Source organism: Symsagittifera roscoffensis, chromosome 2 (assembly GCF_963678635.1).
Source record: "Symsagittifera roscoffensis chromosome 2, txSymRosc1.1, whole genome shotgun sequence".
Taxonomy (NCBI): Eukaryota; Metazoa; Xenacoelomorpha; order Acoela; family Convolutidae; genus Symsagittifera; species Symsagittifera roscoffensis.
In genome coordinates, this window is record NC_087063.1 from 26,330,162 (window position 1) to 26,345,974 (window position 15,813).

General features: G+C 32.6%; 1 protein-coding gene across 1 annotated transcript in view; it reads right to left on the reverse strand.

Moving 5' to 3' along the window:
- The window catches only part of LOC134839300 (gamma-aminobutyric acid receptor subunit alpha-4-like), a gene marked incomplete in the record, with an annotated part of 80,949 nt that overhangs the window by 55,517 nt on the left and 9,619 nt on the right, over positions 1-15,813 (reverse strand). Inside the window, 1 exon segment of the mRNA XM_063854803.1 lies at positions 4,537-4,604. Coding sequence (XP_063710873.1) covers positions 4,537-4,604 — 68 coding nt within the window.

Consider the following 15,813-nt stretch of genomic DNA (forward strand, 5'->3'; position numbering starts at 1 on the left):
TTATGAAGAAAAGTTTTAACGAAATGATTGTAGCTTCAAAACAAGAAACATTTGGAAAATTGCGGATATTTTTCATCACGTCGTTCTAACCAATGCAGTTTTTATTTTATATCAATATTCCGTCAATGTTGCACATTCTCTCCAAATCCGAAGTCAAGCGGATCAACGGTTATGAAAAAACCAGTTTTTGCGAAATAACAGTACATTTGAAACACCATGTAGCATTTCAGCTTAGATTTCAATTATTTTGAAAAATATTTCAACCGTATGAAAAAAATTTGCTCTATCTGCTGCTCTATAAGCCGAGTTCTGCCAATTATGCAGCTAGCAGAATCTTTTGGGGCCTGGTTAAAATCTCAGAAAAAACACAAAAAAATGGTTTCAAAAATACTATATTTTCTTTCTTTCTTTCCTACTGTTTCTCAGCAAAATCCATGAAAAAGAATTAGTTTCCAATCTTGAAGTGCAAAGAAACTGAAACAATCTGATCCAGAATAATTATGACTCAAATGTCATAAAATGAAAAAATTTCCCGATTTGTAAAGTACTCAATAAAAGTACTCAACGTGAAAAGTTAAGAAAACTAGCAAAGTGCTTTTTTGGTATCTAAAAAAAACGTTAAAAACACCTATTTTCTTTGGTTTTTTGGTCAAATTTTTAAATTGAAGAATTTCTATGATAGTTTTTTCATCATTTGACATTTAAAAAACAAAAAAAAACAGCACCTCAGCGCTCGCCAGAAAATGCGAAAAGTTGTTTTAACATAAACACAATATAATGAATTGAGTTTGATAAAAAGATAAGGGACCAATTCTGTTATGATAGTAAATTTTATTGATATGATATTTTGGAGCCATTTTTTTTCTTAGCACCGCTAGTTTTTTAAAAATTTTTTCAAAGATTGTATCATAAATACGACTATGTTAAACCTGTTATCTTCAATTTTTGCTGGCTCAACCAAAAAGTCAGCATTTTTTTAAAGTAGCTATAAAAATTGTTACACTCTTTTAGCATTCATTTTCGTTGCAATTTTCCTTAAATCTCATGGTTTTAGATTCAGCTAGATTTCCCAGTAACAAATTGCAGGAAACTTTCAGAGATGCTGTTTCAAAGATTTTTTTAACATGGCATATTGTGAAATTTTTTTCTACTGTTGAAAATTTTGTATTGTGAAACTTTTTCTAATGAGTACAATTGATTTTACTCCAGTTTGTTTTGGTTTTGAAAATGTATAATATTTTTGATAATAGAATGTTCTCTAAAAAAAATTTCATTTAAACGTATGTTTGTTACAAAAAAAAAACATTTCGTATAATCTAGCCGCTATGCACATCAACGAAATATTTTTTCTTTTTTTTAAACGTCAATCTTGATATCAATTTTTGTACATTTTGATATAAAAGTTTCAAGGATAAAGAAGGCAAACTCTGCAAACTCAGGAAACTAGATTCGTCATTGCAGCTCATTCGCAAAACAATTTGCCAATCATAATTTGCAAACACTGCTTCAAGCTTTGAAGATAAATGAAGCTGTAGGTGAAAAGGTCTATTTGAAGTTTTTACAGAAACTTGTGGTAGTTTCATTTGTGCTGAAAACCATTATCTCTTTTTTAATGAAACAGAGTAAAATACAAATGAAATTAGATGAATGACTTTTTTGATAGCGTGAATTTTTTGAGGCTAACATCACAATAGGTTTCAAAGCATTAAATCATGCCAAGCCGTTTTTGTATTCTGGTGTGTTCAGTATTTTACTTTTATTGTTCTCCACTCAAAATCAAAAACAACAAGTAATCATCGAATTGGGTGGAAAGCTATATTATATTAAAGCCCTTACAGTCGTGATTCGAGCCAAATTTGAAAAACTGGTTTAAAATTTTTGATTTTTTGTCTTATTTCGAGCGATTAAAGCGAGCGAGCAGTCTTATTTCAATTGCTTAAAAGCTAAGAGTCTAATTTAAAAAGTAACAACTTAGTTTTACTTGAGTAACATTAGCTTACTTTGAGAATTCAAGTGTCTATTTGTAATCACAATTTTCAAAAATTCAAAAAACTGCAGAAAAAAACTTGAAAAACTTGAAAAAAAAATATTTTTTTAGTTTTTCTTTGTTTTTCTAGTAAAATTTTTCACAAAAATAGTTTTACAATTTGCGTATTTTACTATGACTGTCAATTATACCAAATCCCTATTTTTTTGTTCAGTTCTTTTTATCACACCACGCCGAAGAAAATCACAAAAATTTGAAAAATTTGAAAAAACTTTAATGTATTTTTTAAGATTATGGTCGGAACATTCTGTGCTACTTGCACAGTAACCGGAAATCCTTGTTTTATTATGCAAAACGCGACGTTCCGACCAGTTAAAAACATTTTGTCTACACGAAAATTTCAAAAAGATTGAATGCAATATCCTATCCTATCTGAACCCTCGGGGGCGTATGTTATCGAAAAAAAGATTTTTCCAATTTTTTGATATTTTGATTTTTTTTGGTGCGCGAAACGGAAAAAAACTCCTATTTATGCTATATTGTAGCTATAAGTACCTCTCATTTTCCATTTTTTATTTTAAATAACTGCCCATCACAGATTTAACTGCCCTACTTAATTTAATTGCCCTATTTAAATTAACTCCGGTAGAGATTCGACCCCATCGCCGGCCAAAGAGCCCTTCTTTTGGAACAATTTTGCAGCCTCTATTTTTCACTAACAGACCCTAAAATTTTTCGAAAGTCGCCTCTGGCTCCAATATATACTAATTTTAAGGGATTTTTTGGTGAAAACTTTCCAAAAAGTGCTTGAAGAGGAATTTACTTTATATTTATTTCGGAGAGCTCTAGAAAAATAATTTTGGTCGACCTACACAAATTGACAAATATTTTGAACGTTTTTCGAAAATCCGCTACCCTCCTAGAGCTCGAGAAAATCCTGGATCCACCAGTGACTTTACTTTACTATTCTTTCAATTTTTCCCCTTTAGATCTGAATTTCTATACCAAATGATGGTAGTTGCAACATTCTGATGGTAGTTGCAACTTGCATAGCAATCGACTATCATTATTAAATTTTTAAAAATTGAATGAAATACTTGACCTCAACTGGTACCTTTTCGATGCTTTTAAGCAACATCTCACAAGCACTCGCTTGAAAAAAAGAAAGCGTTTTAATGGTGAACTTTAATTTCAACAAGCTCAATACCAATTTCCTTTCATCTTTTCATCTCAAAACCATATGTTTATTGAATTTTTACTGTTAACGCGTGATATTCCGATTGCGATCGATGAAGAAATGAACGAAATACACTGTTTTCAATTTGTTTTTGTTCGCTAGTTAAAAGATCATCGCATTTTAAAAAGCTTAAATAAACTTTATAATATGAAAAGGGGACAATGGCGGATCTAAGATTTTCTCGAGGAGGGGGCGGGTTTTCAAAAAGTGTTCGAAATATTTGTCCACCTTTTTAGGTGGACCAAATTGATTGTCCACGCTTTCCCAAATCATCTCTACAAAGACTAGTTTTTAAAAAACAAGGCCGTAAGATGTTTTTTGGATCTTTTGGACGCTTTTGACCAAAAATTCGCTGGTTTTTTTTTGGCTCGCAATAAAGTGTAATACTTTAAGAAACATTTTAGAGTCGACTACTTAAAATTGGATTTCCTGAAATAGTAAAAAAAAAAGGGGATCCTTTAAGTAGTCAGGGGGTCGAATCCCTGAGGGTCGAAACATCCACACCCTTTCCATTCGCTACTGGAAGAGGTATTTAAATGATTAAGCTCCTCTTAACCTTGCTGCAGTGAAATAGTAAAATCCTAATGACTCATTTTTGTCCCACCCCTCCACCTCGCAAAAAAAAATCAAGTTGTAAATGTAATGCACCGGTTCACAAAAACTGGAAATAAAAAATTTTGGTCGCGGCGGCCTGAAAGTATCCAATTTCGGTGGTTGGCCAACGAGCCGAAGGGCCAACAAACCGAAAATAGGATTACCATTCCAACAAGCCGAAAATTAATATTTTTATCCAACATAACAACAGATTGTCATTGTTGTTATGCAATTGTTACGTAATTCTGGTGTTATTTACTGTATTCTGATGCAATTTCGGCTTCAAGATATGGCGGTTTGTAGACATGGCGGTTTGTTGATTATCCGCCTCAATTTCAGTTGCGGCAGTCTGGAAATACCAAAATTTGGCCGCAACCGTCTGATCATAAAACCACAACCTCGAGGCGGGTTCTTACTACAAAGTAGGGTATATATAATGTGTATACAATAAGCTGATGCAGCAATAGTTAAATGCAGCAATGAGCCGAGACTTCATAATAAAACCTGAATAAATGAAACTTTACGACTCCACAGATCCTCATACTGCAGCAAATGTTATTATAATGCAGTTTTTGCAGACAAAAAAGGTAGAAATTATCAATTGAACTAGGATCGGGTAGAGACCAAAGATATTTGGAATAGCTAAATTAGTCTTCAGCCAAACTTGGATGTCAAATGGGGGAGGGGGAAATGAAGGTCAATAGTCTTTTGTTCTCACCATATCAGCCTCTGAGATGGGTCCGATGCTGTACACTTGGATTCCAACTTGCACCTCGTCGGCCGGACCTGAAATGAACAACTGCCAAATTAGTCATTCTACCACAAAAGCTCGTCTGAGAATTTAACTGTATCAAATTAATTCTGATTTTGAGTTAACTTACATCATTTGCGCTATTAAATTGAGGAGCTTAATTTCAGCTTATATTCAGTTCACATTGAAAGTTTTTTTTTGTTTTTTTTAGGTCTACCAAAATGATTTCCCGAGCGCTCCGAGAACACTCAAAAAACTTACTTCGACATAATTTTCTGCAGGCAATTTTAAATAGAAAAAAAAAAACAGGCCAGAAATGCCATTCTTAGTCTCTTTTTGCAATATTTTGACCAAAAAGTTGCGTTATATTGGCGTGCGTCCATTCAAAGTTGGTATATATTGGCGCGGAAGATATCTTAGGGTTGGTCCGCTTGTAAGGGATGGCATAAATTAAAACCAAAAAGGTTCCGAAGGGAAAACTTCCTGAAAGGAAAACAACACGTGAAGGGAAAAGCGTCTGCCCCGATCCACCTCTGCAAAAAGTTATTCGAATGGAAAACAATCAAATCAATTCCGATTTTGAGTTGTTTTACTAAATGAATTGAAAAATTGCCTGTATCGAGGAACTTAATTTAAGTCAAGAGAGTGAGAATAAAATATATGAGAGTAAAATATATGTGAGGAAAAAAATTGTTTTTATGGCTATAGTCGATAAAACCGAAGAAGTTTAATTTTTCCCAAATTTTTTTGAGTTAACTTGCCAGGACGTCTAAGATACTTTTTTTTCAAAAATTTTCTTATTAGCAAACCGACGTTGATGTGTCTGATCGATTTATTATGGAATAATTCTTTCTTGAAAACCTGGTCTGGACACTGGCTAAGTACTATTTCAAGTCATCTAATACAACAGTGCTTTTTGATATTCGTGGAAAAAAGTTCCAAAATGCGAAATCAGTTTTTGCTTAAAAGTGTCCCGAAAAAAAATTGCAGGCAAAACTCGAAATATTTGTCTTTAACATAACCCAGACTCATTTTTTTGCACAAAATAACCGAAAACCTCGATCTGCATTTTTTGTGAAGCCACAACTTTTGTTTTTGAGCTTTAAAATGGCATGATTATCCTTGAATTGTCAAAAAACACATTTTTTTTATCGTAGAAGTTCTCTAGTCATATACACAAGGTTACTTTTCTTTAATATAAATTTGTGTGAAGTTTGCTATAATAAATTAAATAGCAAATTTCCAAAAATAATTTTTCTGCGAGGTTCTTATTGTTTTTCGGACAGTTTTGGATCCCTTAGACAGTGTTTTAAGTTTCACCGAAAACTTCGCAGCGGATCCCAACGAAATTTTTTGGCAATCAGCATTGAAATCTGAGGCCGATCAAGGAAGTCCAGGGCAATGACTGCAAGACTTTGGCAGTGTTATTCCCATGGCCAGGCTTAACTTCTAGGATAGCTCTAGCGATGGACTTTCATTGACAGGTTGCCAAGGTTTTTGCAAATTTGATATGGAGATACAAAATTTTGACACGTAGTCTCTTAATACAACCAAAAATTTAAATTCAAAAACCATGAGCAAAAGTTTGATAAAATTAAGCCCATTTTTATAAAAATTTGGGAAAAAAACAACCTTCCGTTTTTTGTGCTTATGAATTATAATTATATAAAATCATATTTTAAAAAATTTCATTTTTCAATCAATCTTTTTGTAAAAATTTATTACATAAATTCATCCGTTTTCTTGAGATGCGAATCTTAGGCTCCTCAATACAGGTAATATTTGCATAAAAGAAGTAAAACAACTCAAAATTAAAATTAATTTGGTTTTCTTTTTTATTCGAAGAGCCAGTGAAATAAGAAGTGATCAGAATTTTAAAAAATGTCTGTTTCTTAGGTACCGGTAATATTAGACTTAAATATGATATGACGTTTAAATGCACGTTATTTTTTAGGCAAAGTTCACAATGTTAGACACCACAAGCTATTTGTTCGTCAAGAAGTCAACAAGCTTAAAAAAATTTAAAGATGAAATATTAAAAGCGTATAGCTTATAATGGAAATTGCATCAAAACTACATTTTGAGCAAATATTTGAATCTTTGAAAAAATTATCATTTTGAAGAAGAATAATATTCCGGAGTTTTGAAAAAGATTCTTGGTTTTCGGGCAACGAAAAAGCATTTTTTAGACAAATCTACTCCTTGCTTATAACTAATTTTTCTTACATTTTCAAAATCTACGGACAACTGGGCTCTTGAATAATGACTAAGGATTTTTTCGCTAGCTTGCCAGCGCTGGGATGTTTATCAATTTTTAGACTTTTTTTGTTTTTGGTATGTATGACTCCATCAACTATTGTCAAACTATGGTAAAGCGGTCATTTTTATTATGTTTAAGGGATTGCCAATTGGGCAACTCGATAAATTTAGGGCGATTAATGCACCCTAACTGTATTTAAACTTATCAGTTAAAGCGTGGGGACTAAAAAAATCCGACTCAGCGATTACTACAATTTTTGCTTGTTAATTATTTTGTCCGCATTTTGAAATACTAGACGCAGAAAAAGTACCTCATCTTGACATTGTGGTCTGAGAAAACTGGTTGAAAGGCATTCAAAAAGTTTAGAGTTTCATTTTGATAGGTGAAGTCATGTTTTTCAAATTTCGAAGAAAAGATGTAATTTTTGAGCTCGCCGTGTACTTCCGCGGACAAGTTTTGAATTTAAACTAGCTTCTTTTGAGCAGTTTTTATATCATCTGAAACGTTTTGATATTCTGAACCAGCAACAAAATTTTTCCAATTTCAAATTGCCACTGCAAAAAATTCCAACTGTCTATTCTATCAACGTCTAGTGTAAATTGTGTGAAGCCAATTTTTTCTGTATTTCGCTTCAGTTTCCGTTTGAGCACATAAGAAGTGCAATAGCAAAAAATGAAGCTTTTTGTTTTTGTGGATTCTTTTTGCCAAAAACATATCAGACTTATTAAAGGCCAGTCGGAACTTTTCTTCTCACTTTGCTCTCATACGAGTAGTCCTGTTTCTATTCAAAATCAAACTAGTTTGCAGGCCAAAAAATCTTTTCTGTTTTTCCAATTTTCCACTCAGCAGGTTTTTAAATCTTGCTGAAAAACTCAATTAACGAACAATCCCTTGTGCATAACTTCTGTAAAATTGGCTTTCATTTTCCTGGCAGAAGTACCCTTATGTACCTTATGCAAATCACTCTTGCATGTCAACGTTGCTGGTGCTCTTCTAGATTGCTTTGTCACGGTTGGGGGAGATTGAATTGAACAATCTGAGTCTGAATTGAAGAGAGCAATCTCGCCTTGAGGACTTAGTATAGTTTGACTGAATGGCTGAATGGCTTAGTGGACTGAAAGAAGGCTAACCCAGCCCTGAAGGAAATTTCAAAACACGAATGGGACAGGGGTTGGGGAATTAAATCCAGACCAGACAAGCGTTTGGCGAGATTTGATGTGCTGATAAGTTCATTTATGGCTTCTGATATAAGTTGGAACACATTTTGAATTTATCATTGAAACTCATACACTGAAGACTTGAAATGAAAACTATCAAAAAAATTTATAAAATTGTGGTCGCCGAAAATTAGAAAATTTTTATTGATTATTTTAAAACTACAACGCATTTTTTAGAAAACAAATTTCGACTCGTAATTCTTCAGAGAATTTTTAAAAGAAACAAGACTATATTATTCTTTGCACTTCAAATTAATCTTGGCCTTTTTGAACCGCTGCTTTTTCAAACATAATTCAAACTATTGATGAACCAACAGCCTCACTGCTCGGATTTGAAAGTCGTGGTTTTTATCAAGACTCTTTTTTGGCTTAATCTAAATAGGTCAAAATGTTGCATGCATGCTATTTTCATATAATTTCTGCCATTCTTGTTCAGTTTATCAAGAAGTTAATGGCATAATTTTCTGTTTTTTCGCTCCCTCCTTTATTCAATTCAGGTTCTATTCGACAAAGAAAACACTTTGAAGGAAAGAAAAGCGAAACAAAAGTGTCCCCATCTACAAATAAATTTTGCTATTTGGAAATAAAAGGATCATTGGATTGTAAATCTTTTGAACAAAATTGATTGCTTCTGAGAGCCGGCTAAGGTGACATCAGATACTTTTGTATCCCCAATCGCGCGTAGAAAAATAACAAAAAAGCTTGTAGTTGAATTGTCAATTCGAAAATGAGAAAACTTGGAGATCAAGAGATCGTTTTCAATTCTTTGCGAGATCCAATTTCTGCAAAAAATAAACTGCGCTAAGCTTTTCTTTGCTCACAATTTTCTAAGTCAGTTTTCAGGGGTGTTCGATTTGATCAGATTGTTAAGAAACACCTCATTAGATCTCTACAAAGCTCTACAAAAAAGCTTTTTGAGATTTTTTCGAAGTCCCCCCACACGCTATGTTAAGTAAAAAGCGTTAATTTTTGCACATTGCAAAGTTTTTAATGGAACATTTAGCATGCCTCAACTGAATTTGGAAAGATTTAAGAAAGCAATTTAATATCCGCTCAAGCGTTAATAGCACGAAAAAAGCGCACCTTAATAGTTTAAAGATTAGTAATCTTTAAACCACCACAACTTAATACGGAAAAATGATCACAGGTAAAACATTTTTTAAAGTTTGAGCGTTTGGCTGATATTAAAAATATGCATCAAAAATCGATAACTAAAAAGTCGGAGAAGCAATGAATTTGGATTTAAAAAGGGATCAATTTGTTTATTAAATGGAAAATGTTCCAAAAACAATATCAGAATAACACCAAAAAGGCCAGTTAGCTGCTTAAAGAATGATGTAATCTCTGCTCTCATTGCATAAACAAACCAGTGTTATCGGGATAAAATCGGGCACAATATTTTAAATAAAACCTTGAAAAAAAACACATTATTCTTGCTTTTTTCGTGCTGAATTTTTGCAAGATTTGACTTCATTTACAAGAAATAAGAAAGAGTACTAATTTTTTTTTAAATTAAATTTGATGTTTTTGATATGATTGTAGTTTCTGCTAGTCTCTCTCAAATATATATCTCTCAGCTAAGATTTTTGAATGATGTTTTCTCTAAGGTGAAAAGTTTATAAGGTAATGAATTATTCGAGTGCACGCAAAATTATTGCACTTAAAAATTTATAAATTGTTTTTAAAAACCGTTTCAAAATATGTGCATTAATAAGTGCATTAATTTTTTAAGTAATCAGATTAACTTTACCGCTAATTAAAGCTATTATAAAAACTTTTGCAAAGAACTGAAAGACTGGCAAATTCAGATATTTTCATGAAATGAATAAATTAAAAATAATAAATGAATTTTTGCATTCTCAAAACGACCAACGCAAGAAAAGCAACTACAAGTCTAGGTTCAAAGAGGCTCTCTTTGATTCACTTTTTTGGATTATGTATAAGAATAGTTTTATAGCAAAAAAAATCTTAAGTAATTTATATTTTACAAGATTTTTGCGAGGTTTTCATTCCTTCTGAATTTTTTGCAAGGTTTTATTTCCATGTTCTTTAAAGAAGGAGAGCTATCAGATAAGGTATGTTTATCCTCCTATTCCGACTACCTCAAAGAAAGTTCATTGAAATGTGGTATCATTTTAAAGCCCTATTCGGATTCTGAAAAAAAAGAGGTCGAGAAAAACGGGTCTCAGTATTTACAAAAGTAGATGAAAATTGATCTATGGCTGATCTACGTCTACTAAACTTACAGAGTTGTTTTAGCTATTTTCTCCCTTCAATTTTTCATTTTTTCAACTCATTCAGTCATCTTTAAAAACCTAAATAACAGGAAACTGAGACAAAAATGGAACAACGTCTGTGAAGATTATATTAAAAAACCAAAGTAACAGGAAACTGAGACAATTTATGGAACAAACGTCTGTGAGGAATATATTAAATAACCAAAGTAACCTGAAACTGAGACAATATATGGAACAAACGTCTGTGAAGATTATATTAAAAAACCAAAGTAGCAGAAAACTGAGAAAATATATGAGCAAACGTCTGTGAAAGTTATATTTGATTTTTGAGACAACCAAGTTGCTCACTTTTCTGTTTAAAACAGAGGCTAAGATAGGGTAATTTGATAGCAAATCGCAAAGTTGAAAATAAAGGATTTTTTTGCATTTTGTTAACCAAAACATAGGACACCTGTTACTTTGCTTGTGTTAAAGTTCTTTCAGCTAGACATAAAGCATCTGGGCAAAGACGAAACGATTTCCAAAATTGAAAATGATTTCCAACTTGAAAAAGTGATAGCAAACAGTGTACTGTCAGTAAGTTTTCATGTGTATCTAGTTTAGAAACTTTAAAAATCTGCGGAGCTTAGCGAGAAGTTTAACAGAAACACTCGCTGAATCTTAGCTTTGCGTGAGCACCAACTAAATCTCTGGCTTTTTGAGCGCAAAGCCTGCTTATAAATCTCAAAAAAAACTTTGATGTGGTGCTCTTTGTTTTTTTTTCCAGACAAATTTCGACTTTTGAACTGGCCATTTTTATATCATTTAAAAAGTATTGTTGTACTGAGCTCAAAATTTAAAACAATTTTTCTACCTGTGATCATTTTTCCTAAGTTATGAGGGTTTAAAGATTTAATTTGGCTAACTTGGGACAATTAACGCGCGTAAGCAGGCTATATGTCATGAGTAGTACGTTATAGGAGCGAAGTCTGTCTTTTTGTACCTTAAATAAACAAAAAATCTTTTTCGTTGTTTTTTTTTGAGTCATCAATTTTTCAAAGGAAACATTAATTATATAGCACTTAAAAAGCACCTGAAATATTCAAGGTTTCGCCCTGACACAAGCAGTCTTCTTACTGTTTCGACTTTCGATACGAAAGTAACGGAATATTTGTGCTCGGGTGGGTTTTTTTCTTCAGACAAATTTCGACTTTTTAACTGGCCATTTTTAACGGAATTTTTTTATCATTCAAAAGGTATTGTTGTTTTCAACTTAAATTTGAAAAGATATTTCACCTGTGATCATTTTTCGTAAAGTTATGGGGGTTTAAGGATTGCCATTTTGGCCAAATTGGGACAATTACCGCGCAATATATTTCGGAACATTACCGCAGTCGGAACATTCAGCGCGTGGCCCTGATACAAGCAGTCTTGTTGTTCCGAACTTTGAAGAAAACGGAATATTTATGCTCGGCTTAGTTTTTTTTATTCAGTCAATTTTCGCGAACGAAATAAAAGCTTTCGACAAAAATTTTTTATACTCTTTTGAAGATATCGACTTCCTGAGTTCAAATATAAAAACATATTTTACCTCCGATTGTTTTTTGGAATTTTCTTGGGGTTTGAAAGTTGCCAAATTGGTCATGTTCTGGACTAAATTATGCGCGCTCTGAAAATTTTTTTCATATTGCTGATAACGTAACGCGAATTATTTATGCGTGGTGAATTATCCCGCACAAGAAAATCGTTCCAAACTGAATTGAGGCTAGCTAATTAGATCGGTCGGATTAGTTTCTTACTACTCAACATCTTTAATATTGTCCAAAATTTACAGGTTTTCAATGTTTTCGTTTCCCAAAAACTATTCGATATGAATTAATGGATAGTCGGAACATTCAGCATCTTTGAGCAACATCTCTGCGGTGGTGACAGAGTGACCAAAACGCGTGGCTCATAACACGAGGGTCTCGGTCCCGACCTGAGGGTTTCAATGTCAACCCTCATCTCTAGGTGGGAACGGCTACAGTGACATGGGCGATACCACTTACACCTGGAAGGCCCCAAATTGGGCAGGGCAGGGCAGGGGCAAATTAAAAAATATCACCTCGAGCAAGTTTTTAAAAAAATTTTGTCGATCTTTTTTTAGGTTGACTAATTTGTCTTTCCGAGCTCTCCCGAAGCTCTAAAAAGACTTTGCTCAAAACGAATTTTCTGCGCCGCGGGCAACATTTTGAAAAAGCAGGCCAAAAAAACTTTTTTAGGCACTTTTTGGAAAATTTTGACCAAAAAGTTGTGTTTTTTGGCGCGCGCTTCCACCTCAAACTTAATAAATATTGGCGCCAAAGGATCAGCCAAAAATGGATGTTTCAAAATAGTACAAAGGGGGGACCATTTGGGTCAGTAGGGGGTCAAATCCCTAAGAAAAAAGCGTCCGCCACCACCACCTGCCCCTAAATCCGCTCTTGCTTCTTGGCTAGTTCGCTTTTCAAAAAATTGGCACTTTGGTCCATCGGTTTAGAGGCATCCGATGTTGAAATTGAGGTGTCATTTCTGGGAAGTGCCTAGACTGGATCTATAAATCCAGGAAAAAAGGAGCCCTCGTGTTTTTGGTTGGGAGAGACGGGGCTGGAAGCAAATTTGATTACCATATCCCGACCGGTCAAATACGCTAGGGAATTTTGCTTTGGTTTACAAGTTGATTATATTTTCTTTCTGAAATAAGGAAACAATTTGTAAAGTAACGCCACCTGACTTGCTTGATATTTGCTGAAAATGTTAATCTTGAATGATATGGCATGTTTTTATGCGCCAGTTTGGAATCAGCGAGCATCAAAATTAGTTTATCATTTGAATTTGCTTGAATTTATTATTTAGTTAACAGCCCAAAAACGAATTACGCTAAAGTTAGACCAAAGAATAAAGTGTACGGTAATGGTATTCAAAAATTACAAACTGAAAACATTACAAACTGATACGAAAAGTGCGTAAATTTTCCAAAAAAAATAATTAGTTTTTAGCAGATCTAAAAGGTAAAGCTAGCTAAATTTACATGTTCAAAATGTACATGCTCTTTTAGTGAAGGTGACCACCGCGATATATAAAACATAGTTTATAGAAACATAAGATTTCAGCTATGATAGCAAATCAATAGCTCAAAATCAAATAAAACGAGGATAACCGGTTATTGTGCAAGTAGCACATAATGTTACGACCATATTCTTAAAAAACACAAACAAAAAACAAGTTTTTTTTCAAAGTTGCGGATCTGAACAAAAAACAAAAGGATCTGAACAAAAACAAGAAATTAGGCAAATTCGATAGTCATAATAAAATAGGCAAATTGGAAAGTCAAATAGACGAAGCCAGTTTAGGAGGAAAAATCACTAGAAAAACAAAAAAAAATCATAAAAAAGCCAAAAAAAAACTTAACATTTTTTTCAACTTTTTTTGCAGAAATTTTTTGGATGTTTGAAATTTTTAATTTCCAAATTCTTGGCTTTGAAAACCTCCAAAAAATAACTTCACTCGAGTAAAATGAAAATTAGGCATAAACAAGCTATTGTAAACAATCTAAATTAAACACAAATAAACCTGCTCGCTCGCTTTACTCCCGTGAATTTAGACGAAAAATGAAAATTTTCAAACCGGTTTTTTATTGATACTGAAAAACAGCGTTTGTATTTTAATGCCTTTCAAATTACAACTAGAAGGGTTTTCACTTGTCATATCACTCAAATCATGCCAATTACTATTGGTGGTACCTGATTTTGCGTAGAAAGCAAAAACAAGAAAAACAAAAACACATCCGAAGACAGAGTTCCTCCACAATTCTTAAATGGTCGGATTATAAATTATATTTTCTTCGAATTTTTCCAGGAGATTAAACTTGCAGTCATCTATTAAACCATATACTTTTTGAGAATTTTTTATGTATAGGTGATCGAAGAATTGAACGCCGAAATGAAGAAATTTTGCGAAATTATCGGTTTTCTCCTAAAATTGAGTCTGCATACCAGTTTTTCTAAACACTGATAAACATATTTTTAATTGTTGTAGTCCAAGTTAAGGCATATATGACTTCAACATCATAATATACAATATGCATACAACCTTCCCTACCAGGTTAACCTTCACTCGAAAAAAAATGCTTATTATTCAATTCCAGTTGTGGAGTCCCCGAAAAAAACTTGTCTTACAATTTCCATGTAAGAAAAATTGCATGCTTTTTCCCATACGAACAAAATTGAAAAAAAATTTAAATTTATCTTAGGTAGTTTTAAACAAACTTTCTGATCTTTTTTTTCCTGAATGAAAGACCTGTTTTTGTCAAAAGTTGATTTTTTTTTGTAAAGGGAAAATGATAAACAAGCTATTTTAATTTTCAAAACTGAATTATAAGCATTGTTTCAATATAGAATTCGAAAAATGAAAAAATATATATACATTTCTAAGTCTCAAAATCGTTTTTTGGAAAAAAAATATCCCAATAATTTTTTCCCTATAATGTTGTCCAGACCCAGTTCTTTACATAGAAGAATCAAAAATCACAATAAGCGTTTTCCGTTTTGTCAGAAATATCAATTGTTGAGTTTAGATGATAATAACTAAATCTAAATCTGTTCAAAAAACAGATCACATTTTTTAACCCTTGAATTTTTTGAAAAAAAGAAGCCTCATAGCGGTATAAAAAAAAGGTTCATAGCGGTATGCAAAATATAAACATTTCTTTGACTAAAATTGTTTGAAAACCAAGAGATCAACTTACCTGGCATACCTCAATACGTAGTATAACTGCGTTTTGATGCAAATTCACACTTGGTTTTCTCATCTGAGAAAATTTTTGAATAAATGCACGACATAAAGTTTCATTAATGAAAAAATGCTAGTCTGAAAATTTATATTAAGTTTTTTTCCATAAACACAAATTGAATGACTAACAATTTAATGGTTGAGTGAAAACGATAAACAATACATAGTTGCTTTCAGTAGTTTGCAGGGTAAGAAAAAAGCGAAGTCAAAAGCAGGCAATTTGAACAAGTTTATCCATTTTTTCTTTATAAATCATTTATAATTTATATCAAAAACACCAACATCTAAACTTTTGTTTTTTGGCGAATATTTGGAATGAGAAAAAATCTCCGAATGAAAACTAAACCAAAATTTGATAGTCGTCACATTCAGGAATATTACAATCCAAAAGCATAAATACAATTGATACCAATTAATTGTTTAAATTACTATTATCACAAACAAGCAAAAAAGGATAATCGAAACAGCCAGCCAAAACTTAATGTTAGACAACATATCAATCAGCGCTGGAATGGTAGTGTACACGATGAACAATAACTCAATTGTAAAACCACGACAAACGTAAAAAAAGATGGTTTGTATCAGGGAAGAGCCCTGAATATTCCGACTGCCTTTTAGTTGGTCTCAAAAAATTTTTGTTGAGTGCAACATTGACAAAGTATGAAAATTAGGATGACAATTTTAATTTTGAAATCATAAAGTTTGAGTCGTGTATGGTATTAATAAGACATATTAGCTTGCC